This window comes from Chiloscyllium plagiosum, chromosome 13 (genome assembly GCF_004010195.1).
Source record: "Chiloscyllium plagiosum isolate BGI_BamShark_2017 chromosome 13, ASM401019v2, whole genome shotgun sequence".
Classification (NCBI taxonomy): Eukaryota; Metazoa; Chordata; class Chondrichthyes; order Orectolobiformes; family Hemiscylliidae; genus Chiloscyllium; species Chiloscyllium plagiosum.
In genome coordinates this window covers 55840127-55865274 of record NC_057722.1, presented here as the reverse complement: position 1 = coordinate 55865274, position 25148 = coordinate 55840127, and the positions used below count along the sequence as shown (strand labels likewise).

The 25148-nt window shown below is 40.4% G+C and overlaps 1 protein-coding gene across 1 annotated transcript; it reads left to right on the top strand.

Annotated features, from left to right (window-relative positions):
* On the top strand, positions 1–23999 carry LOC122556063 (GPI mannosyltransferase 4-like). The gene is made up of 3 exons (XM_043702470.1): positions 1–247; positions 12212–12341; positions 21784–23999. The coding sequence occupies exons 2-3, from the start codon at positions 12224–12226 to the stop codon at positions 23427–23429; spliced, it is 1764 nt and encodes a 587-aa protein (XP_043558405.1). The 5' UTR covers positions 1–247; positions 12212–12223; the 3' UTR covers positions 23430–23999.
* The last annotated feature ends 1149 nt before the right edge of the window (positions 24000–25148 follow it).

Genomic DNA, 25148 nt, shown 5'->3' with positions numbered 1-25148 from the left:
AAAAACGTCAAGTCTTTGCCTTTAAATTTGTCGTTGACCCGCCGTGATTGGCTGCCTGCCTGTCCGGCCAGCCAATCCAGTGCAGGTGTTTGCCAGGCCTGCCGTTGAGCGCGCGGTGCCCCGAGTGCTGTTTGAATTGGCGGCTGGAGCGTGGTTTCTCAAACGGGTGAAAAACAAACGGTCAAACTGCGCCGTGAATAACCCGAACCGCAAACAGCAGACTGGTGTTTTCGCAGCATTTACCAGGGTGGGTTGAAATAATTATTCAAATAATAATCATCTCGGACTCTTTACTACAAACACACGTTGTGACAGCACCAACCTGCCGCACCTGAGAGCGGCACAGGACGGAAACAAACGGTAACTGCTGTAGTGCCGCTCTGAGGTGCGGCCTGTGGTTGTCATGGAGGTGACCTCCCGAGGGCGGGGGCGTTTGAGGGCGGTCTGATGTAGTCAAAATTTGGAGACACCGGTGTTGGACTGGGGTGTACAAAATTAAAAATCACAAGACACCAGGTTATAGTCCAACAGGTTTATTTGGAAGCACGAGCTTCCGGAGTGCTGCTTCTTCAGGTGGTTGTGTACCTGACGAAGGAACAGTGCTCCAAATAAACCTGTTGGACTATAACCTGGTGTCTTGTGATTTTTAACTTTGTAGGCAAAGGTGGGTCTAGACTACAAGTTCTGCAACATGCTTCTCGGATGCTGCCTGACCTGCTGTGCTTTTTCAGCACTATTCTAATCTTGCCTCTAACCTCCAGCAGTACCCACTTTTGCCTGGACTACAATTCCCAGAGCGCACAGCCTCCATGTCCATATCCATTGGCTGTCTTTCTACTTATCATATACACGTTTCTTTTAGGGCTACCCAAAGCTCTCTGTGGCAATGAGTTCCAAAGACCGTCACCCCTTTAGATAAGAATTTCCTCTTCATCTCAATCTTAAATTGATGCTCCTAAACTTTGAGACTATGCTCATTGTTCCTAGACTACTCCTTAAGGGGAAACATTCTCTCAGGATTCACTCTGCCAAACCCCTTAAGAATCCCGTTTGTTTGAATGAGGTCACTTCACATTGCTCCAAACTCAAGTAAGTAGAGACCCAACTTGATTAGACTTTACTCATAAAGAAGCAGGATTAGATTAGATACCCTACAGTATGGAAACATGCCCTTTGATCCAACTAGTCCAGACTGACTCTCAGAAGACAACCCACCCAGACCCATTCCCCAACCCTAGATTACCCCTGCCTAATCACCTGACACAATAGGCAATTTAGCGTGGCCAATTCACCTGACCTGCACATCTTTGAAATGTGGGAAGAAACCGGAGCACCCGGAGGAAACCCACGCAGACACTGGGAGAATGTGTAAACTCCAAACAGACAGTCGCCCGAGGCAGGAATCAAACTTTGGTTTCTGGTGCTGTGAGGCATCTCAGTGTAACTTCTCCAATGAAATGGTATCTTTTCTTAAATAAAGGAGTCCAAAACTGCTCACAGTTCTCCAGATGTAGTCTCACCAGCACCTTTTACAGTTCTAGAAAGAATTTTCTCATCTTATACGCCAAACTTCTTGAAATAAGCGCCAGCGTTCTGTTAGCTTTCCTGCTTACTTGTGTGCTAGCATTCTGTTTTGTGCGCAAGTACTTCAAAGTTCCTTTGTGTTGCAGCCTTCTGCAGTTTTACACCATTTAAATAATATTATGTTCTTTTGTTCTCCCTTCCAAAATGAACAACTTCCTATATACTCTATTTGTCATTTTTTGCCCACTCTCTCACAACCTGTCTTTCCAGCTGTTTCTGTAAAGTCTACAAATTTGGCTACAATACATTCACTTTATTCATCCAAGTCATTGATATATTGTAAAAAGTTGTGGTCCCAGCACTGGTCGCAGTTGCCAATCTGAAAACGAATCTCTTATCCCCACTTGCTATTTCCTGGCCATGAATGTTGAATGCCATCTGAAAATCCAATTACAACACATCTATTGATTCGTCTCTATCCACTCTGAGAATTCCTTGAAAAATTCCATTAAATTAGTTCGATATGATTTCTCCTTCATGAAGTCAGGCTGACTCTGCTTAATTAGATTATGATTTCCCAAATGTTCTACTATTACTTCCTTATTGATTGATTCCAACCATAGTTGATCGGCTAATCATCCTATAGTTACAGGTAGTTCTCGTATAAAATGTGTTTCGGCAGTATGATTTGCTTATAACATTGCTGAAGAATTTGGGAATGGTATTTCCGAGAATGTTTACCTCTGTTTGCAATATCGCAATTCCAGCGATGATCGTTTTGCACACTTCATACTGCGGATCTGCCAACATCAGCACTGGAGTCTCCGCACCATTCTGTGCATTCATCAATGTCCGTGCATGTGAGAGGTACAATACTATACATTGAGCAGCTTCATCTCAAAAATTAAACTAACAAATGTTCATTGCTGTCCCTCTGAGACAAGAATATTCTTGTATAATTCCTGTATAAGTTGAGAGTGTGGTGCTGGAAAAGCACAGCAGGTCAGGCAGCATTCGAGGAGCGGGAGAATCGATGTTTTGGGATTCCTGATGACGGGGTTATGCCTGAAATGTCATTTCTCATGGTCCTTGGATGCTGCCTGACCTGCTGCGCTTTTTCAGCACCATACTCTCGACTCTGATCTCCAGCATCTGCAGTCCTCACTTTCTCCTAGTTCCTGTATATGCCCTGTATAATCCATGCAGGACTGCATTACTCTTATACATTCCATTTGTCTTTCTAATTTGTTCTTATACCTGCATATCACACAATCTACTCGTAGATTATCCTTTGTTTTTGCAAAAATTGAGGGGCATAGTGACAAGAATGTTAGCAAAAGCATCCAGGTGAGGATATTGAAGAGCTGCTTGAGTCCAATTGTGAAGACCTCTCTACAGCTGATCTACAACAGCTTGTCGCTGAGAGGGATGTGGAAGCTGGAGATGAAAAAGATGAAGTCCAGGGTGCAGTACCATGAGAACTTTCCACTTTTGTCTTCTATCCTGAGGGAAATTGAGAGGCAGTTGCAGCTCTTAGAGGACAACAATTACAATGCAGATCACAGCAGGATAGCAGTTTGTTCAATAAGATATGATCTGGCAGCCTCTGAACAGCTTCTTCAAGACAGAAGAAAAAGGGCAAAGCAGCAAAAGCTGGATGTCTTTTTTAAACCAACCTCCAAGAAACAGTCAGAAGATAACCACAGCCATCGACTTCTGCAACTACAACTGCACTCGAAGGTGGTGATAATGAAGACCCTCTGTCCTTGCATTAACAATATTTTGTCAATATAATGTGTTAAATTTACTTTTGTTTTGTTAATAATTATGATTTAAACCTTCAGTCAGGCTGTGTTAGGCTTTTGGGTGATGTTATGAGTGATATCTTTTGCTGGTCTGTCTCTAACCCCACTTTTCCTGTAGGCCCCATTATTCCTATTAAACAATTTTCTATTAAGCGAGGTTTTGCTGGAACACAACTACAGCGTAATAAGTACCTGTACTTGATTTTTGCGTCCCTCCTTTTTTGAATAGGGGTGTCACATTAGCAGTTTTCCAATCCTCTGGTACTTCTTCAGAATCCAAAAGGTTTTGGAGAATTACAGCCAAAGCGTAAACTATTTCTGTAGTTACCTCTTTTAGAATCCTTGGATGCAAGCCTTTGGGGCCAGAGGATTTATCTCCCTTCAGCCCTTATGGTTTGTCTAATATTGTTACTTTAGTGATGTGATGGTACTTAATTCCTCCCCCATATTCATTGTATTAACGGAATGTTCGAAGTATCTCCCATCATGAAGACTGATTTAACTCCTCTACCATTTCCTTGTTCCTCAAAACATCTCCCCAGATTCATTTTCTAAGGGCTTTCATGTTCACTCTGAACTTCTGAGTTCCTTTTCTATACAGTAAAGAAGATCTTATTGTCAGTTTTTATGTTACTTACTAGTTTGCCCTCATAGTTTATTTTCTCTGACTTTATCATCTTTTTAGTCCACTTTTGCTAGATTCTGAATTTATACCAGTCTTTGGGGCTATCACTGACTTTGGCTACCATATACGCTTTTTCTTTCAACTTAATACTCTCTTTTCGACCCGGGTTCAGTTCCTACCTCAGGCGACTGACTGTGTTGAGTTTGCACATTCTTCTCATGTCTGCATGGGTTTCCTCCGGGTGCTCCGGTTTCCTCCCACAGTCCAAAAATGTGCAGATTAGGTGAATTGACCATGCTAAATTGCCCGTAGTGTTAGGTGAAGGGGTAAATGTAGGGGAATGGGTCTAGGTGGGTTGCGGGTCGGTGTGGACTTGTTGGGCTGAAGGGCCTGGTTCCACACTGTAAGTAATCTAATCTAAAAAAACTCCCTTGGTTAGCAATGGTTGGTTTATCTCTGGTTTATCTCTCAGAATCTTTCTTCCTTACTGGAATATATCTTTCCAGAGAATCATGAATTACCTCCTTAAATGTCTGCCACTGATTGCTTATTGGAGGAGAAAGTGAGGTCTGCAGATGCTGGAGATCAGAGCTGAAAATGTGTTGCTGGAAAAGCGCAGCAGGTCAGGCAGCATCCAGGGAACAGGAGAATCGACGTTTGGGGCATAAGCCCTTCTTCAGGAATGGGTTGCTTATTGTCATTCCAGCTAATCTATCTGTCCAGTTCACTTTAGGTAATTCTATCCACTTTTCATTGTAATTCCTTTTATTTAAGTTAAGCACACTTGTTTCCAATGAATTGAATATTAAATTTTATCATGTTAAGATCACTACTTCCAAAGGGATCTTTTACTCTAAGGACATTTATAAAGCTTGCCTTATTACCCATTACCAGATCCAAGATAGCCTGCTCCCTAGTTGGATTGATAGCATATTGCTCTATCATATCACATTAACTGTCCTAATGCACTTTAGGAATTCACTGTCATGGCTACCCTTTCCAATTTGATTAACACAAGCAACATGAAGATTAAAGTCACCCATAATTTCTATTTTTTTTAACATGTTCCTCTTATTTTTTGAACTATAGCATATCCTATAGAGTGACTACCATTGGGAATCTATACATTATTCCAACCAATGTCTTCTATCCTTTGCTTTATTTTATTTTACCTATGCCAGTACGGAGGCTATGTCATCTAAACCTAGATCATCTCTCACAACTGTCTTTGTGATTTTGGAGATCAGTGATCTCCAATGGTGTTCCTTTCATCATGAGGTCAGAATTAGGAACGTTTGCTGACAATGGCACAATGTTCAGTACCATTTGTAGCACCCCAGACATTGATATTGTCTATGCGCACATTCAGAAAGTTCTGCCTGATATTCAAGCTTGGGCTTGTCGTAACACCAGACAGTGATCAGCTCTATTAAGAAAGAACCATCTCCCTTTGATATTCACTTATTATCATCATTGAATTCCCTCAGAATAAACATCCACTGCAAGGGGATGAGGATTGGCAGCTGAATATGCAAGGATATGCATCCTATTGAAAAGATAGGCAGGTGTGCAGAGAGGGTAGGGTTTCTTTACTAGTAAGAAATGAAATTAAATCAATAGTAAGAAACAAACTATTTTTCTTGTTTAGAAAATCTATGTAGAATCTATGTGGGTAGAATGGAGGAACTGCAAAGGTAAAATAAAACATAGTTGGAGTTATGTACAGGCCTCCAAACCAGTAGTTAGAGCTGGTGTGCAAGATATACCAGGAGATAGAAAAGATGTGTAGGAAAGGCAAAGTTACAGTGACCTTGCTGGATTTCAGTATGCAGGTGAAATCAGGTTGGTAGTGGATTGTAAGAAAAGGAATTTGTGGAATGTCTAAGAAATGGCTTTTTGGAGCAGCTTGTGATGGACCCCACTAAGGAACAGGCAATACTGGATTTAGTGTTGTGCAATGAGGCAGACTTGATAAGGGAGTTTAAGGTGTAGGAATCCTTAGGAGGCAGTGATCATAGTATGATTGAATTTCCACTGTAATTTGAGAGGGAGAAGGTAGAATCAGAGGTAATGGTATTACAGCTGAATAAAAGCAACTAAAGAGGCATGAGAGAGGAGTTGGGTAGAGTTGACTGGGAGATGAACCGAGCAGAAAAGGCAGTGGAACAGCAATGGCAGGAATTTCTGGGAGTAATTCAGGAGACACAGCAGAGATTCATTCCAAGGAAAAAGAAAACATGGTTCAGGGACAATGAGGTAACCATGGCTGACAAGGGAAGTCAGGGATAGCATAAAATCAAAAGAGAAAGCATACAACATGGTGAAGGGCAGTGGGAAACCAGAGGATTGGGAGGCTTACAAAGACCAACAGAGGGCAACAAAAAAGGAGGGAGAAGATTAAATATGAGGGTAAGTAATATAAAGGAAGACTGTAGGATACATACTTTAGATACATAAAGGGCAAAGGAGAGCCAAAAGTGGACAGTGGGCTGTTGGAGAGATAATAGTGGGGAACAAGCAAATGGCTGAGGAACTGAACAATTACTTCGTGTCAATCTTCATGGCAGAACACATGAGTAATAACCCAAAAATTCAAGAGAGTGAGGGGGCAGAGCTGGTTATGGTGGCCATCACCAAGGATAAGATGCTAGAGAAACTGAATGGCCTGAGGATGGATAAATCACTTGGACCAGATGGACTACACCTCAGAGTTCGAAGGGACATAGCTGAAGAGATAATGGGGGCGTTAGTGGTGATCTTTAAGGAATTGCCAGAATTAGGGAGTCTCCCGGAGGACTGGGAAATCGCTAACGTGACATCTCTGTTTAAAAAGGCAGTAAGGCTGGGTAAGATTCTGGAATCCATTGTGAAGTATGAGATCTCTGAATACTTGGAAGTGTATGGTCAAATAGGGCAAAGTCAGCATGGTTTCATCAAGGGGAGGTCATGCCTGACGATTCTGCTAGAATTCTTTGAGGAAGGTAAGATCAAAGAGAGCCAATTAATGTTATCTACCTGGACTTCAAAAAGGCATTTGACAAGGTGCTGCAGAGGAGGCTATTGAGTAAGATAAGGGCCCATGGTGTCAGAGGCAAGGTGCAAGCATGGATAGAAGCTTGGCTGTCTGGCAGAAAGCAAAGAATGGGGATAAAAGGGTCCTTCTCAGGATAGCAGCTGGTAACAAGTGGTGTTCTGCAAGGCTCAATGTTGGGACCACAACTTTTCACTTTATACATTAATAATCTAGATGAAGGAACTGATGGCATTCTGGCTAAATTTGCAAATTATACAAAGATAGTTAAAAGGATAAGCAGCATTGGGGAGGGCTGCAGAAGGATTTGGACAGCTTAGGAGAGTTGGCAAAAAAGTGGCAGATGGAATACAATGTGGGAAAATGTGAGGTCATGGAGTTTGGCAGGAAGAATAGAGGCATGGACTATTTCTAAATTGTGAGAAAATTCAGAAGTCATCGAGTCATAGCGATGCAGCTCATTCCATACATGCACCACCCTTTACGTGAAACAGTTGCCCCTTAGGTCCCTTTTAATTATTTCCCTTCTCACCCTAAACCAATGCCCATTAGTTCTGGACTCCCCCACCCTGGGGAAAAGACCTTGTCCATTTACTATATCCATGCTCCTCATGATTTTATAAAACTCTATAAGGTCACCTGTCAACCTCTGATACTCCAGGAAAAATAACCCCAGCCTATTCAGCCTCTTCCTATAGCTCAAACCCTCCAAACCTGGCAACATCCAGGTAAATCTCTGAAGTGCAAAGAGATTTGGGAGTTCTCGTCCAGGATTCCCTCAAGGTAAACTTGCAGGTTGAGTCAGTAGTTAGGAAGGCAAATGCCACAATGGCATTTATTTTGAGAGGACTTGAATATAAAAGCAGGGTCTATAAGGCTCTGGTCAGACCACATTTGGAGTATTGTGCACAGATTTGGGCCCCATATCTCTGGAAGGATTTACTGGCCTTGGACTGTGTTCAGAGAAGGTTCACGTGAATGGTCCCAGGAATGAAAAGCTTAACATATGAGGAAAGTTGGAGGATTCTAGGTCTATATTTGATGGCATTTAGAAGGATGAGGGGAAATTTAATTGAAACAAACAGAATACTGAATGGCCTGGATGGAATAGATTTTGGGAAAATATTTCCATTAGTAGGAGAGACTAGGACCTGAGGGCACAGCCTTAGAGTAAAAGCTTAACATATGAGGAACATTTGAGGACTCTACGTCTATTTTTGATGGAGTTTAAAAGGATGAGGGGGGATCTAGTTGAAACATACAGAATACTAAATGGCCTGGATGGAGTAGATGTTGGGAAAATGTTTCCATTGATTGGAGAGACTTGGACTTGAGGCCATAGCCTTAGAGTAAAGGGAAGACCTTTCAGAACAGAGATAAGGAGAAATTTCTTCAGCCAGAGAATCTGTGGAATTCATTTCCACAGAAGGCTGTGGAGGCTAAGTCATAGAGTATAGTTAAGACTGAGATAGATAGGTTCTTGAGTATCAAAGACATCAAAGGTTACGGAGGGAAAGCAGGAGAATGGGGTTGAGAAACTTATCAGCCGTGATTGAATGACAAAGCAGACTCAAATGGGCTGAATGGCCTAATTTCTGCTCCTATGTCTTTTGGTCCTATCCTGGGGGTTACTGTTGACCGTAAAATTAACTGGCATGTAAGATCAGGGCCCTTCTTCCTCCAATAATGGACAGTGTCAGCAGTACACACATATGCATTGCAATAACTTATTTAGACTCCTTCAATTTTAATCTTCCAAACCAACATCCTTTACCACCTAGAAGAGTGGAATACTCATGGAAACACCTCCATCTCCAAGTTCCTGTCTAAACCACATAAAACTGTGATTTAGAAGAGTATCACTGTTCTTTCACTGTCACAAATCAAAATCCTAGAAATCCCTCTCTGACAGTATCTGCACAGTGGATTGCAAGAGCTAGAGAAGCTTCAGAAAGGACTTTAATTTCTGTATGTTCATTTCTATCAATGATGATTTTTAATAATTTTGTGGTTGAAGTTAAATCACGGCCACATACCGCACATGCAATACCTGTTGATGCAAGGACCCTTCCTCTTCAGTGGCCACCTCCCAGTGACTGCCAAGCTTCATTTAGGGTTGCTGTGCTGTTTCTGTCCAGCAGTGTGCCCTACAGACATGATCTTAGCTATGTGGCAAATCCAATGAAAGTGAAAGGAACAGCAAATACCTAGCATTGTCCATAAAAGCAAATGTGCTAAACACCTTCTTAACTATCCTGTCTACCTGTGACGCAAATTTCAAGCACCCCTAGGTTTTTCTGTTCTACAACACTACACAGGGCCCTACCATTAGTTGTGTAAGTCCTGCCCTTGTTTTACCAAAATACAACACCTCGTATTTATCCAAATTAATCTCCATTTGCCACTCTTCAGCCCATTGACTCAATTGATCAAGATCTCTTAGATAATCTTAGATAGGTTTCTTCACTGCCCACTGTACCACCAATTTAAGTGTCATAGGCAAACGCTTCTACACTTCCTCTCCCAGAGATGTTAGAAAATACAACGAATTTGTAGGAATCAACAACACCCAGACCAATTCCACAGTAACGCAGCAACAACTTAAACTCACATCATATCTTTAATGTAACTGAATGCTTCAAAGTGAAATAAGCAGCAAATCAATGGAGGTGGCATCAGTACAAGTAATTAAAAACTTGGGGAAATGTTGCTTTTAAGGAGCAAATTACAGTAGGAGAGAGAGGGTTAGGAGCAAATTCCAGGGCATAATGCTTAGAGGACTTAGGTCTTGGCTGTCTTAGAGTGTAGTGGAGGTGAGGAATTCACAAAAAGCTAGGGTGAGAAGAATCAAATTTCTCAGATGGTTGTTAGGCCAGCGGAGATCACAGAGTTAGGCTTGGTAATGGCCACAGAAGTATTTGAAAACTATAATGAGATTTTGTTTAGACTGGAGTCTTGCTAGTTCAACAAGCATAGAGGTGACGGTGACTGGGACTTTATGCAAATTAAGGTACAGGGAGCAGCATTTGGGATCGGAAGTTAATGCAGAAAATGGGTAATTGCCCAGGAAATTAACAGAATCATCAAACTCTAGATAACACAACATGGAGGATTGTCAACGCTAACTGAATGGAGACAAGAAATATTACAGAGGAGCAAGTAGGGAATCTTTGTGAAATGGAATCTGTGGAGCCAGAGGCGCAGCTCATAGCAAAATAGGACACCAGTGTTACAAACAATCTGATTCAGTATAACATGGTTGCCATGGAGTGATTTGAGCTGGCAGCGAAGATAAGCAGCCTAGCAAGGAATGGACAATGGCTTCCAGCTTCTGAATGTTTAATTGATGGACATTTTAGTTTTGCAGAACAGGATGTCAGTAAAGTAGGCTAAAGTGAAATGAATGACCAATTATGGTCATTCACTGATGTGAAGGACAGTGAGAAGATGAATGTTGGGGACGTGAAGTCTAAGCACAGGGATGCAAAAAACATAAAGGGCACCTTAGAATCTTTCACAGCACATCAGAATATATTAATCTCCTAACCCAAAGACAGTGGTAAGTGACCAGTTCCTGGGTTGGCAAACTATGGATCAAAGATTCTTGTGGAACTGCCAACCTTGACTGAAGAAACCTTTTTTTTCTCATCAATTTTAGAAAGTAGTTAACTACTTATGTTTCTAATTTTTGACATCAGATATCAAAAAATATATATCCTTGGTGCGAACAGCATAACTTATGAAACATTTAATCAACAAAAAATGAAATTCTACCAAAACCTTGCTTGGATCAAATGTCATAACTAGTTCCAGTTGAATTGTTTAGTCAAGCAACCTGATGTTATGCATTATCATATTAAGGACTTATGCACTGCCTGCTCACTGATCATGTGAATTGCTCACAGATGTTGAAGGTAACTAAATGCTTGCTTTTTTAAAAAATAAAAACACCCAATCCATCACATTTTTGTAAAAACCTTAATATATTGTTAATAGACAATAGATGCAGGAGTAGGCCATTCTGCCCTTCGAGCCTGCACCACCATTCAATATGATCATGGCTGATCATCCTTAATCAGTATCTTGTTCCTGCCTTATCTCCATAACCCTTGATTCCACAATCCTTGAGAGCTCTATCCAACTCTTTCTTAAATGAATCCAGAGACTGGGCCTCCACTGCCCTCTGGGGCAGAGCATTCCACACAGCCACCACTCTCTGGATGAAGAAGTTTCTCCTCATAGAACTGCACAAAACACTCCAGATATTGTCTCACCAGGGCCCTGTACAGCTGCAGAAGAACCTCTTTGCTTCAGTACTCAATCCCTCTTGTTATGAAGGCCAGCATACTATTAGCCTTCTTCACTATCTGCTGTACCTGCATGCTTACCTTCATTGACTGGTGTACAAGAACACCCAGATCTCTTTGTACTGCCCCTTTACCAAAATTGATTCCATTTAGGTAGTAATCTGCCTTCCTGTTCTTGCCACCAAAGTGGATAACCATGCATTTATCCACATTAAACTGCATCTGCCATGCATCTGACCACTTACTTAACCTGTCCAGGTCACCCTGTAATCTCCTAACATCCTGTTGATAATCAAATGTTCACTAGCCATAGTCCCTGTTTTCATGTCACCTACAAATTTTAATTTTAATATATTGAAAGGGAATAGTTTCCAAATACTACCTGCCTAGTCCTATTTATGTCAATCTAGCCCCAAAACATCCACTAATTATTACTTGGTTTGCTGCTTTGCAGTCACCACTTTTACACAATCCTGTGTAAACCTTTATATGGTATTGTTTTTCCAGACTTGAGCAATAAACACTATAAAGTTGGCAAAATTTAACATAGATAATTTCATTCAATTTATAGAACTCTATGGAAAGGAAATATATATATACAATGGTTTCCAAATTTGGGAAGATATTAAGACTTTTTGCAATGATATTGGTTAAGCTCTGCATAGACTATAATTAGTATATTAAATGTCCTATTTTCCATAATCAGCTATTGATTATCACATTAACTTACATTGTGTCAACTTGTTAGTGCTTCCAAGACATAATCTCAAGTCACTCTTACAGTTGGCATTAATTAGTAGCCACAGATTGTACAGTATTTATCAAATTTATTTTATAAAATATTTTACTTTTTAATGTCTTTTGCTATGCATCTGTTTTACCATCAAAGAACTGAAATATATATTTTTTGCAATTCTAGTGCATCTTCTAAATGGCACTCTCAATAGTATGGTTGGCACTTGCATTATTCAGGATACTGTGGTGCCTGGCTCCACAAACTGGCTATATACATCCTGATGAATTTTTTCAGTCACCTGAGGTCATGGCAGGTAAGAAAATCTGATAATTTAAAAAAATCTGTTTTCTACAAATCCAGGAGGATAAACAAAGTCAAACCTCAGTGCAATGGGAAGGACTAGGATCTGGAGTTCCATATAGTAGGTGTTAAGCAAAATGCATTTAACTCAGCTGAAATGAGTCCAAAATTGAACTATGCCACATTTTATTTGCTTCATTTCACAGGCCTTAAAACCATTGACTGCCAAAGACATCCTACAGGATTATAAATATGTTTTTATGAGTCTTGGATGTCTTTATGGGGATTATCATCTTGAAGTGGATAAGTATGTAAGACCAAAATGGCAACTACAGAGGAAGCTTGCAGCTACCCTCACATTCACATTTAGACTGATAGTCATGTTATGAAGTTGAAGGCGTGTACTGTACCTTTAAGAGTGAGTGAATGCTGTTCTGAACTGAAAACTGACAAGCACCAGTGATGACTAGATAGCAGTCTCAGAGTGTACTGGAAAATTGAAAATATGTAACATTTGGCTGTGAAATGGATACCTGAGTTGGTTGCTGTTCTGACAACAATTCAAATTTAAGTAATCAGTTTAAATTATGCCCAAGGATACTAAAACCCAATCAAGTTTGAATTTATTGTTTTTCCAACATCAAACCAATGAGATGATCTGATGTTGGAGATAGAAAAAAAGGCAGGCATTTTGAAAATCAGACAGAGCAACTGTTATCGACACAGATCCAAGAAATTAGTTTCTATCAAAATTACTCCCTATCAAAGGTACCTTTCCATATGAAACATCTTTGCAGTAAAATGAAAGAAGATGACCCAGGGAGATCTTCAGCCAGAAGAAGACAGACACCGAAGATGACAGCCGCTACATGGTTTGAAATTAAGTTGATATAATTTTAATAAATGTTTTATTGGAACAGTACATTGTTATAAAGTTGGAGGCATATAATAAGCAGTTAAGAGAAAGGGGGCTTAGAGTTGCGAATGATTGTTTTTTAATGTTCACTTTTAAAGTTAAAGAATTACATTGATGTTATTTTCTTTAAATAGTGGAATTTGGGGAGTTCTCTGTCGCTCATATTTTAACAGATTACGAGGCGAGGTGAACTTTTCTGGGTGTTTTGTTTAATTAACAGAAGGGTTCACCACTGTATCGTAACAGTCAAGTTGGAAGATATGGAAAATAATTAACCAATGATGAAATTCATAACTACCAAAGATTTAAATTAGCAGCACGGTGACAGTAAAAAAAAAATTGGACAACACAGAGTATGTGCAGTTTTAAAGGATCTCTACAAAGCTTTGAAGAGGTCTCATTACCTAATGGCAACCATTAAAGAAATTTTGCCATGCCAGAATTCTTTACCACCCTCAAGCAAAAGGATAGTTACTAGAAAGTGAAGCTGGATGAAAGCAGTTTTCTAACTACCTCTGTACTATTCAGGAGATGGCTATGCGTGTTGTTTAGCATTTCCAGTATTTCAGAAGAGTGTTACTGCAAACAGCACAAAATATTCAATGATCTTCGCAGAGAGAAAGCTATTGTGGATGATCTAGCGGTTTGTGGATGTGGAGGCACAATGAAAGAGCATATCACTGAACACAATCATAATCTAGTATGACAGCTAGACAGAACCTGATGCTGAACAAGAAAATTATGCAACTAAACATGCCTGAAATCAAGTACTTAGGTCATGTACTAACAAAAAAAAGACTTCGGCTGGATCCTGGTCCAAAAGATGTGAAAGCAATGAATTTGAACTGTATAGAAAATTTCTTGCCTGATCTGTCAGTGTTTTTAAGCTCATTGCGAAGGACTTGCATTGGTATTGGGGTACAGAACAAGAAGCAGCAATCACTACACTTAAACTACACTACACTTAAAATGCCAGTGCTGAGGTAATACTATACCCTGATGAAGTCATCTTGCAGTTTGATGCTTGTGGGTCAGGATTTGCAGCAATTCTAATGCAGCAAGGACAATAAATCAGTTGCATTTGGACCAAGTTTTATTAATGCAAACTACTTGGTGGTATACTCAGATTGAACATTTTAGAGCAGGCCCATTTGGGAGAAACAAAGTCACAGTGCAGTCCAATAACTTGAATTTAAAAAGCATCTTCCTCAAACTGCTTCTATCTGATCCAAAGTGTCTGCAAGGAGAGTTACTTCATTTTCAAAGATATCCTCTGGATATGACATGCAAGCAAGAGAAACAAATGGACATTGCTGGCATGCAGTCAAGAGCAGCCCCTATATAAAGAAAGTTAAGGATGCAAAGACGGAATATGATATTCTCCAGATGCAATGAGAAACAACAGCTCAACAAGTTCTAAGCATCATCAAACCAGGAGAGACATTAAATCTCAAAAACAAGCAGCTTGCTCAAATCAAGCAAACTACACAAGATGCAACTCCAAGTGCGACAGTAATTAGTTATGTAAGCTCGGCCTGAACGCATCAAGGTCTCACCTGATAATTAGGGGGGAATATGGGCATACAGAGATGATGTGATAACACAAGATAGCATCTTAAACAAAGGAAGTTATTATCCCTGAAGAGATAAAAAAAAAAGTGATGCTAAAGCACAAGGATAAAGCCATCAAGGAATTGAGTCTAGTGTGAAAAGTCAGGATAAATTCTCTACTGGCCAAACAATATGAGCTATGAGACTATGGGGCCACATCAGCCAGTGCAATTCTTGTAATGAATATCAGGCTAAGCAAGCTAAAGAATTGTTTATGACTCAGGACATCCCAGACTGACCATGGGTGAGGATGACAGCAGACTTCTTCACTCTCATAGGACCAGATTATCTTGTCAACATTGACTACTATTCTGACTACTGGCAGTTAGATCAACTGATGTCAATGACTACCAGTGAAAGTTTAGAATGCATGAAAGTACACTTCATTTGTTACAGCAAGTGATGTTAAGTAATAATGACCCCAATTCACCAGTGAAGAATTCAGATGCATCAAAAAAGGATTTGGAAATTCAACACCATATATGATCTCCATATTATTTCCAGTTAAATGGGAAGGCCAAAGTAGCAGTTAAGCTCGTCAAAGGGACCATAAAGAAATTGAGTATATTCAATCAATCCTTAAAGGACCTCCCAAGATAGCAGCACTGGCAAGGGAGGCAGAACATATTCCAAAGGTGACAGTCTGTGGCGCCAGTTGAAACTTTTCACTGTATTTTACTGTGTTGTTCATTGTAGGTTACAAGTAACAATAAATCATCATTCAAAGAGAACTGCAGCTACTTCAGGTATGTAAAATAGTCCAGTCCAAAGAGCAAAGACCAATGTCAGACTGCTCCCAAACTACTTTTCCAAAAGTGAAAAAACAGTGGAAGCCAGAAATAATAACAGGTGTGAGTGACAAAAATCACTTTTACCTTGATAAAACTCTCCAGTCATTACCAGGGCTCAGCACTGGATAACTAGAGTACAAATGATTGCACTCACAACAAAAGTCTACCGACATGGCAACTTGGAATCTCTGTTGTGCAATTGTCACCTCAATTGTATGCATGAACATTGGACTGCAGGCACCGACATTCAATTTGAGAACCCATTCCTTGAATCAGGAATAAGTGATCTTACCACCTGCACAGAATATGAAACAAACATCAGTCCTAGATGTCCACTGTTCACCAACAACAGTTACCATGGTAATAACACTTACCACGGCAATGGATCTCCCAAGACTTAGAACGTGGGAATGAGCAATACCAGAGGTACAGCCAACAAAAAGACAAACATTGTACCATTAGAAGAATGGCATGATTCAAAGAATTTGGATGTAAAAGATATAGTAAAACTAGAAGTGGAACTGGCTAGAATTAATGCACAGTTTTGACTGATGATTTTCTTTATGATTATGTATATTGGGTAACTTGTGTTACTTGTATCTGCATATGATATTGCATCCATTTCTGTTTGTTTTCATGAAAAGGCAACTGTTTGGAGAAATATTTCTGTACTGATTTGCTTATTATAGTCATGCAAATTTTTCCTCTGCTATAAACATCTTTGTGTGCAATCTGTGGCAGCCATTAGGCACATATTACTCAAAACACTCCCACTCTGTCCTCCATTTTACCAAAGGTAGCTGAGGCATCAGACAGCCCCCCTGCCCTTAGGCTCATTGAGATGCTTAAATGGTCAATAGCCACTGAAGAACATCATTCCAACTTTACCACGATAATACAACTGGTTGGGAAGGGTGGAAGGAAGACAATCAGTGTGAATATTTTATTCAATAGGGTAAAGAAGTCATCAAATAATAGAGATGTACAGCACAGAAACAGATCCTTCGGTCCAATTCATCCATGCCAACCAGATATCCCAACCTAATCTAGTCCCACTTGCCAGCACCCGGCCCCATCCCTCCAAACCCCTCCTATTCAAACATGCATCCAGATGCCATTTAAATGTTGCAATTGTACTAGCCTCCAGCACTTCCTATTGCAGCTCATTCCATACATGTACTGCCCTCTGCATGAAAAAGTTGCCCCTTAGGTCTCTTTTATATCTTTTCCCTCTCACCCTAGACCTATGCCCTCTAGTTCTGGACTCCCCCACCCCAGGGGGACTTTGTCTATTTATCCTATCCATGTCCCTCATGATTTTATAAACCTCTATAAGGTCACCCCTCAGCCTCCAACACTCCAGGGAAAACAGCCCCAACCTATTCAACCTCTCCTGATAGTTCAAATCCTCCAACCCTGGCAATATCCTTGTAAATCTTTTCTGAACCCTTTCAAGTTTCACAACATCCTTCCAATAGAAAGGAGACCAGAATTGCATGCAATATTCCAAAAGTGGCCTAACCAATGTCATGTACAGCCGCAACATGACATCCCAACTCCTGTACTCAATACTCTGACCAACAAAGGAAAGCATACCAAATGCCTTCTTCACTTTCTTATCTACTTGCGACTCTACTTTCAAGGAACCATGAACCTGCACTCCAAGGTCTCTTGCTAAGATTTGCTTTCTCAAAATGCAGTACCTCCCAGTTATCTAAATTAAATTCCATCTGCCACTCCTCAGCCCATTGGCCCATCTGATCAAGATCCCATTGTAATCTGAGGTAACTTTCTTCGCTGTCCACCTCCAATTTTGATGTAATCTGCAAACTTAATAACTATACCTCTTATGCTTACACCCAAATCATTTATTTAAATGATGAAAAGTAGTGGACCGATCATCGATCCTTGTGGCACTCCACTGGTCACAGGCCTCCATCTTCTACGTTCCAGTCAGTTCTGTATTCAAATGGCTCATTCTCCGTATAATCCATGAGCTCTAATCTTGCTAACCAGTCTCCCATGGGGAACCTTGACGAACACCTTACTGAAGTCCATACAGATCATGTCCACTTCTCTGCCCTCATCAATCCTCTTTGTTACTTCTTCAAAAAACTCAATCAAGTTCGTGAGACATGATTTCCCATGCACAAAGCCATGTTGACTAGATTCCTGATGAAGGGCTTTTGCCCAAAACGTCCTCGGATGCTGCCTGACCTGCTGTGCTTTTCCAGCACCACTCTAATCTATCCCTAATCAGTCCTTGCCTTTCCAAATACATGTAAATCCTCTCCCTCAGGATTCTTCCTAACAACTTGCCTACCACCGATGTCAGGCTCACCGGTCCACAGTTCCTTGACTCTTCCTTACACCTTTCCTAAATAATGGGACCATGTTAGCCAACCTCCAGTCTTCTAGCACCTCATCTGTGACTATTGATGATACAAATATCTCAGCCAGGGGCCCAGCAATCACTTGCCTAGCTTCCCACAGAGTTCTGGGGTACACCTGATCAGGTCCTGGGGATTTATCCACTTTTATGTGTTCCAAGACATCGAGAACCTACTCCTCTGTAATATGGACATTTTTCAAGATGCCACAATCTATTTCCCTACATTCTATATCTTCCATGTCTTTTTCCACAGTAAACACTGATGCAAAATACTTGTTTCGTATCTCCCCCATCTTCTGAGGCTCCATACAAAGGCCGCCTTGCTGATCTTTGAGGGACCCTATTCTTTCCTTAGTTACCCTTTTGTCCTTAATTAGATTAGATTAGATTACTTACAGTGTGGAAACAGGCCCTTCGGCCCAACAAGTCCACACCGACCCGCCGAAGCGCAACCCACCCATACCCCTACATTTACCCCTTACCTAACACTACAGGCAATTTAGCATGGCCAATTCACCTGACCTGCACATCTTTGGACTGTGGGAGGAAACCGGAGCACCCGGAGGAAACCCACGCAGACACGGGGAGAACGTGCAAACTCCACACACTCAGTCGCCTGAGGCGGGAATTGAACCCGGGTCTCTGGCACTGTGAGGCAGCAGTGCTAACCACTGTGCCACCGTGCCGCCCATAATGTATTTGTAAAAACCCTTTCAATTATCCTTAACCCTATTTCATGTCCCCTTTTTGCCTTCCTGATTTCCTTCTTAAGTATACTCCTACTGCCTTTATACTCTTCTAAGGATTCACTCGATCTTCTGTTTATACCTGACATATGGTTCTTTCTTTTTCTTAACCAAACCTTTAATTTCTCTTGTAATCCAGCATTCCCTATATTACCAGTCTTCCCTTTCACCCTAACAAGAATATACTTTCTCTGGACTCTTGTTATCTCATTTCAGAAGGCTTCCCGTTTTCCAAGTTGAAACTTTATTGCTGGAACAGCACAGCAGGTCAGGCAGCATCCAGGGAACAGGAGATTCGACGTTTCGGGCACAGGCCCTTCTTCAGGAATGATTCCTGAAGAAGGGCCTGTGCCCGAAACGTCGAATCTCCTGTTCCCTGGATGCTGCCTGACCTGCTGTGCTGTTCCAGCAATAAAGTTTCAACTTTGATCTCCAGCATCTGCAGACCTCACTTTCTTCCCGTTTTCCAAGCCGTCCCTTTACCTGCGAACATCTGCCCCCATACAGCTTTTGAAAGTTCTTGCCTAATACCATCAAAATGATCCTTCCTCCAGTTTAGAACTTCAACTTTTAGAATTGGTCTATCCTTTTCCATCACTATTTTAAAACCAATAGAATTATGATTGCTGGCCCCAAACTGCTCCCTCACTGACACCTCAGTCTCCTGCTCTGCCTTATTTTCCAAGAGTAGGTCAAGTTTTGCACCTTCTCTGGTAGGTACATCCACATACTGAATCAGAAAATTCTCTTGTACATGCTTTAACAAATTCCTCTCCATCTAAAACCTTAACACTATGGTAGTCCCAGTCTATATTTGGAAAGTTAAAACCCTCTACCATAACCACCCTATTATCAGTACAGATAACTGAGATCTCCTTACAAAGTTGTTTTTCAATTTCCCACTATTAGGGGGTCATTAAAATAATCCCAGTAAAAGTGATCATTCCTTTCTTATTTCTCAGTTCCACCCAAATAACCTCCTTGGATGGATTTCCGAGAGTGTCCTCCCTCAGTACAGTTGTAATGCTATCCCTTATCAAAAATGCCACTCCCCCTCCTCTCTTGCCTTCCTTTCTGTCCTTCCTGTAGCAGTTGTATTCTGGAACATTAAGCTGCCAGTCCTGTCCATCCCTGAGCCACGTTTCTGTAATTGCTATGATATCCCAGTCCCATGTTCCTAACCATGTCCTAAGTTCATCTGCCTTCCCTGTTAGGCCCCCTGCATTTAAATAAATGCAATTTAATTTACCAGTCCTACTTTCTTCTCCACTTTGCCTCTGCTTGCCCTGACTGTTTGACTTGCTTCTTTTCTCAATAGTCAGTCTCAGACTGATCTCTTTCCTCACTTTCTCCCTGGGTCCCACCACCCCCCCATCTTACTAGTCTAAATCCTCCTGAGCAGCTCTCGCAAATCTCCTTGCCACTATATTAGTCCCTTCTAATTCAGGTGCAATCTGTCCTTCTTGCACAGGTACTTCTACCCCAGAAGAGATTCCAATGATCCAAAAATGTGAATCCTCCCATTCACCAGCTCCTCAACCATGCATTCATCTGCTCTATCCTCCTTTTCCTACTCTCACTAGCTTGTAGCACTGGGAATAATCCAGATATTACTATGCTTGAGGACCTCCATTTTAAATTCCTGCCTAACTCTCTATATTCTGCCTTCAGAATGTCATCTTTTTCCCTTCCAATGTTGTCGGTTTCAGTGTGTACAATGACCTTCTGCTGGTCCCTCTCCCCCTTGAGAACATTCTGCACCCTCTCTGAGACATTCTTGATACTAGCACCAGGGAGGCAACATACCATTCTGATTTTTCACTGCTGGCCACAAAAACGTCTGTCTGTGCCTCAGATTAGAGATTCCCCTAACACAATTGATCTCCTGAAACCTGATGTACCCCTCATTGCATTAGAACCTGTCTTAATACCAGAAACTTGGCTGTTCATGCTACATTCCCCTGAGAATCCTACGTTTTCCAAAACAGCATGCTTGTTTGAAATGGGGATAGCCACAGAAGACTCCTGCACTGCCTGCCTATCTCTCTTACCTTTCCTGGAGCTAACCCATCTATGTGACTGTATCTGTGGCTTTCCTTCCTTCCTATAACTGCGTCCCATCCATCACACCCTCTTGCTCTTGTAAATTCTTCATTGCCTCTAACTGTCGCTCCAACCGATCCATTAGATCTGATAGGATTCGCAACCAAAGGCATTTATTGCAGATATAATCCCCAGTAACATGTAAACCTCCCTAAGCTCCCAGATCCAACAAGAAGAGCGTGTCATTTTACTCGGGGCCATTTGTGCTTCTTCCAATCTACAGACCTAGAAAATTGCACCTTCTTATTCCACTACAAAACACTGTTCCAGGCTAACTTAATAATTATGGCTTATATTTTTAAGTTTAATCAAGAGACATATCTCAATAAAACAGATAATCAAGAAAGACTCACTCTACTCACTGTTGTAGACTCATAGCAAGGCTATACTTAAAACTATTCACTTGTCCTGTTTCCGTGCTGTGACCTCTCCCAAACAGGTTCCTCCAAGATCAGTTGTAAATTTCACTGTTTGTTAATTTTCCTAGATGCATTCCGATGTCCAGCAATACATTAATTCAACAGCAAAAGCAGTAACTGCATAGGTTCACTGCTGTGTCAGTTAGCAGTGTGGGTTTCTTCCTTTCTCTCTCCTGCACTGACCTGACCATGTACTGCCTTTGTCTGTCCTCTTCCTTTTAAAGGTCCCATTGTTTTGACATTTTTTTTCCTCCAAAGTTTCAAAACAATGCAACATCATATAAAACAGGAATTGCTGCTCCTGGGATTCGAGGAACTCACCTCCAGCACCTAAAATACCTCAAAACAGGAGCAGCCTGTTACAAGAAAGGGAGGATACAGCTTTGTTGGGGTTCCCCTGTACCCAGTTTAGGACAGTGCCACCATCCTCCTTATGAAATGTATTTTATTTCAAAAACATTTATCTTTTCTTCACAGGTGACATTTTGAACTTGAAGATCTTTCGTTCTTGGGAATTCAATACCAGCTATCCCAGCAGATCAATCCTTTTCCCAATGGCCACAACTGGCTTTTCCTTCATTGTCCTGAAAACTTTACACAATTCTGGATTATTTGGCAGTATCCTAAACAGCTACAGTTTGTTGATTTTTCCCAGATTATACCTGACATGCCTATCCTTTATATTGGACTACTCTATATACCATTTAGCCTGTCTCTGGGGAGCAGACCCTTGGCATTCTTTAATACTGCTGAGTGGGTCACATGTGATGTTGGTTTTTTACACAAGGACATTTTCAAATGTTATAGAAGGAGTTCTATTTGCATTACTGCTGCTGTTTGTGGCTATGGACGTACAGCAAACAAGTGTGGCAATACATCCTAAGGAGGAGGAAAGAACGAACAATAAATATCTTATTGGGGTTGTTTTGGTCTCTGGATTTTTTAATAGGCCCACATTCATTAGTTACGCTTTAATGCCAATGATCTTGTGGCTTTCTCATGATCAGAAAGAAAAGTTTCAATTCAACTTAAGAACAATACTGAAAACATCATTTAGCATTTTTTCACCTGTAATTGTAACCAGTTTCATTTTCATTATTATTGATACACTATATTTTAATTTATTGGTTTCTGAATTTGATTGGTTTATGGAAGATAGATATTCTATACACAAACATATCATTAATCTAAGTAAAAACCTAGTTTTAACTCCACTTAATTTCATTTTGTATAACTTGGATCCAGACAACCTTTCTGTACATGGGAGGCATCCCTGGTTTACACATCTGACTGTTAATGGTTTTACAATGTTTGGTGCTCTTCACTTGTCAGCTTTTGTATCTGTTATCAGAATTATAACTCAGAAGTCTGTTGGCACAGGTAGGTGTCATGACCCAAAGAAACAGCAGTTTGATAAGAGATTACGAATGCAGTTTCCTGCTCCCCCTCCAATTACTAGGTATTTAATTTTGGTTTATTTTGTTCCTCTAATCATTCTGTCCTTGTTCAGTCATCAGGAGGCACGGTTTCTTACTCCACTCATTATACCAATTGTTATACATAGTGTTTTAAATTATGAGATATTGAGGGGGAAAGCTGTAATTGTTGTGTTTAACATTTTATGTTCTGTACTTTTTGGCTGTCTGCACCAGGGTGGCTTAATTCCTTGTTTGTCCTATTTAGAAAATGTTTTGCATTCAAAAGATCCCATAGCTAACCAGTCTGAGCATGATTTGATATTTTATCACACCTACATGCCTCCTAGATATCTCTTGAACATCAAATCAGACCAAGAGTGTATCAGAATCATTGACTTGGGAGGGTCTGATGTGTCTATACTCAATAACACAGTGAATGGATTGCACGACAATTTCTCAATGCACTTGACAAAGTGCTTGTCCAAGCACAATGGGAATAATCAGGAAATAAATATTTATATTATTGCACCTGGCACTGTTCAAGATGATATCAAAAGCTGTGGCTTTCATTGGAAAACTGTTGCATCGTTCTTCCCTCATTTAACTATGGAAGATCCACCTGATATTTCTTCTTTTCTTTCTGAAGATGGATTGAACCAGCTGAGTCTTTACATTTTCAAAGTGCACACAAAGTCAAAGATTTAGAATATTAAGATTACAGCTAATTTGTGAACTCAGTTCTGTTTTTCCAAAAAGGCCATATGCTTTCATTCCCCTCGAGACCAAATACTATTGCATTTCAGTCTTGAATACACTCAAGACTGAGCATCCACAATGCAGTGGAGAATTTCAAAGATTCACAGTATTCTGTGTAAGGGGAGGAGCGGGGTGTGGGACAACATGTAAACATCCAAACTGTCCAGTCTACTCAGAATTTTAAAAGATTAATTGAGACCACACATCATTTTCCTAAACTCCAGAGCAACTATATTTTGAAGATGTCATTTTAACTTCTTCTGTGATGTATTTATATACTTACATTTGCAGAAATGCTGGCTCTCGGTGACTATAAATTATTAGAGTCTTTCAGGTGATTTACAAAAGGTACCATATATGGCATTTTGTTGGTAAGAAACGTAGATCAAGTTCAATGTAAGTTAGGATTAGGTATTAAAAGTACAAGAATGAGTTTTATTTATATGCTTCATTTAACATATTTAGGGCAGCACAGTGCTAAATTGTCCACAGTGTTCAGGGATGTGTAGGTTGGGTGCATTTGTCAGGGCTGAAAGTGTGTTGCTGGAAAAGTGCAGCAGGTCAGGCAGCATCCAAGGAGCAGGAGAATCAACGTTTTGGGCATGAACCCTTCTTCAGGAACCCCTTCTTCTGCATTTGTCAGGGGTTAAATGTAGGGGAATGGATCTGGGTGGGTTACTCTGCAGAGGGTCGGTTTGGACTTCATGGGCCGAAGGACTTGTTTCCACACTGTAGGGATTCTACGAACATAGTGAAACATCCTGCTGTGCTTAGCAAGAGGGTCATAAATCATAGGAATTATCAGGCCAGAATTCAAAAAGCACTAAGATCTCCAACACTGGTGGAGCCTACGGAAATACAGCTCATCTCTGTACTCTGATTACCTCAGCTCCAAAGGACTATTATGTAACCTTCAAATACTAAAATTCTGTATGGTTGAAAATAGAAATTGTGGTTTATGCATTTACTACACAGGCCCCTGTTAATTTTAGCAGATTCTGGGGAACAAAATGTGAGCTCAAAACCAGAATATTTTCTACACTTAGTTTGTAACTTTCTGTCATATTCTCATTAAAAAATTTAAAATATGACTTTTTGCAGACAAAGCCTCTAGTAGAAATATATTAACTTAATATTAAGAAATCCAGTAGTAAAATTGTTTATTTTTAACCATTTACTTTAATGTGTATTCTACATCTCAGTTTCACAGCTGTTAATATGTACGCAATAAAGTACTAAAATGGTTTAAGAAATCAGGTGATGCTTCTCTTTACACTGTATTCATATTGTAGATCTAATGTCTTTTCATTGTCACATCATTTTATATAACTGTGTAGTTTTTCATAGACCAGTACATTAACTTGTGATATGATGTAGGTCAGGTGGTAAATTTGATTAAATCATAAGTATAACAGTAACTAAGCTATATTGTCTAAGCTATATTTAATATGATGAACCATCTCGATAAGCAGATACTTATCAATACTGCTAACATCTAGTATTCAAATGTCCTTCCCAAATATTGTGCAGGGGCTACTAAGGGTGACACCGGGTTGTAACTAATGTAATAATTTTAGAAACTTATAGCAGAGAGGGAGGTCATTTGGCCCATTGTGCTAGTACATGCTCTTTGAAAGAGCAATGGTGTATTGTTCCACATTATCCCAC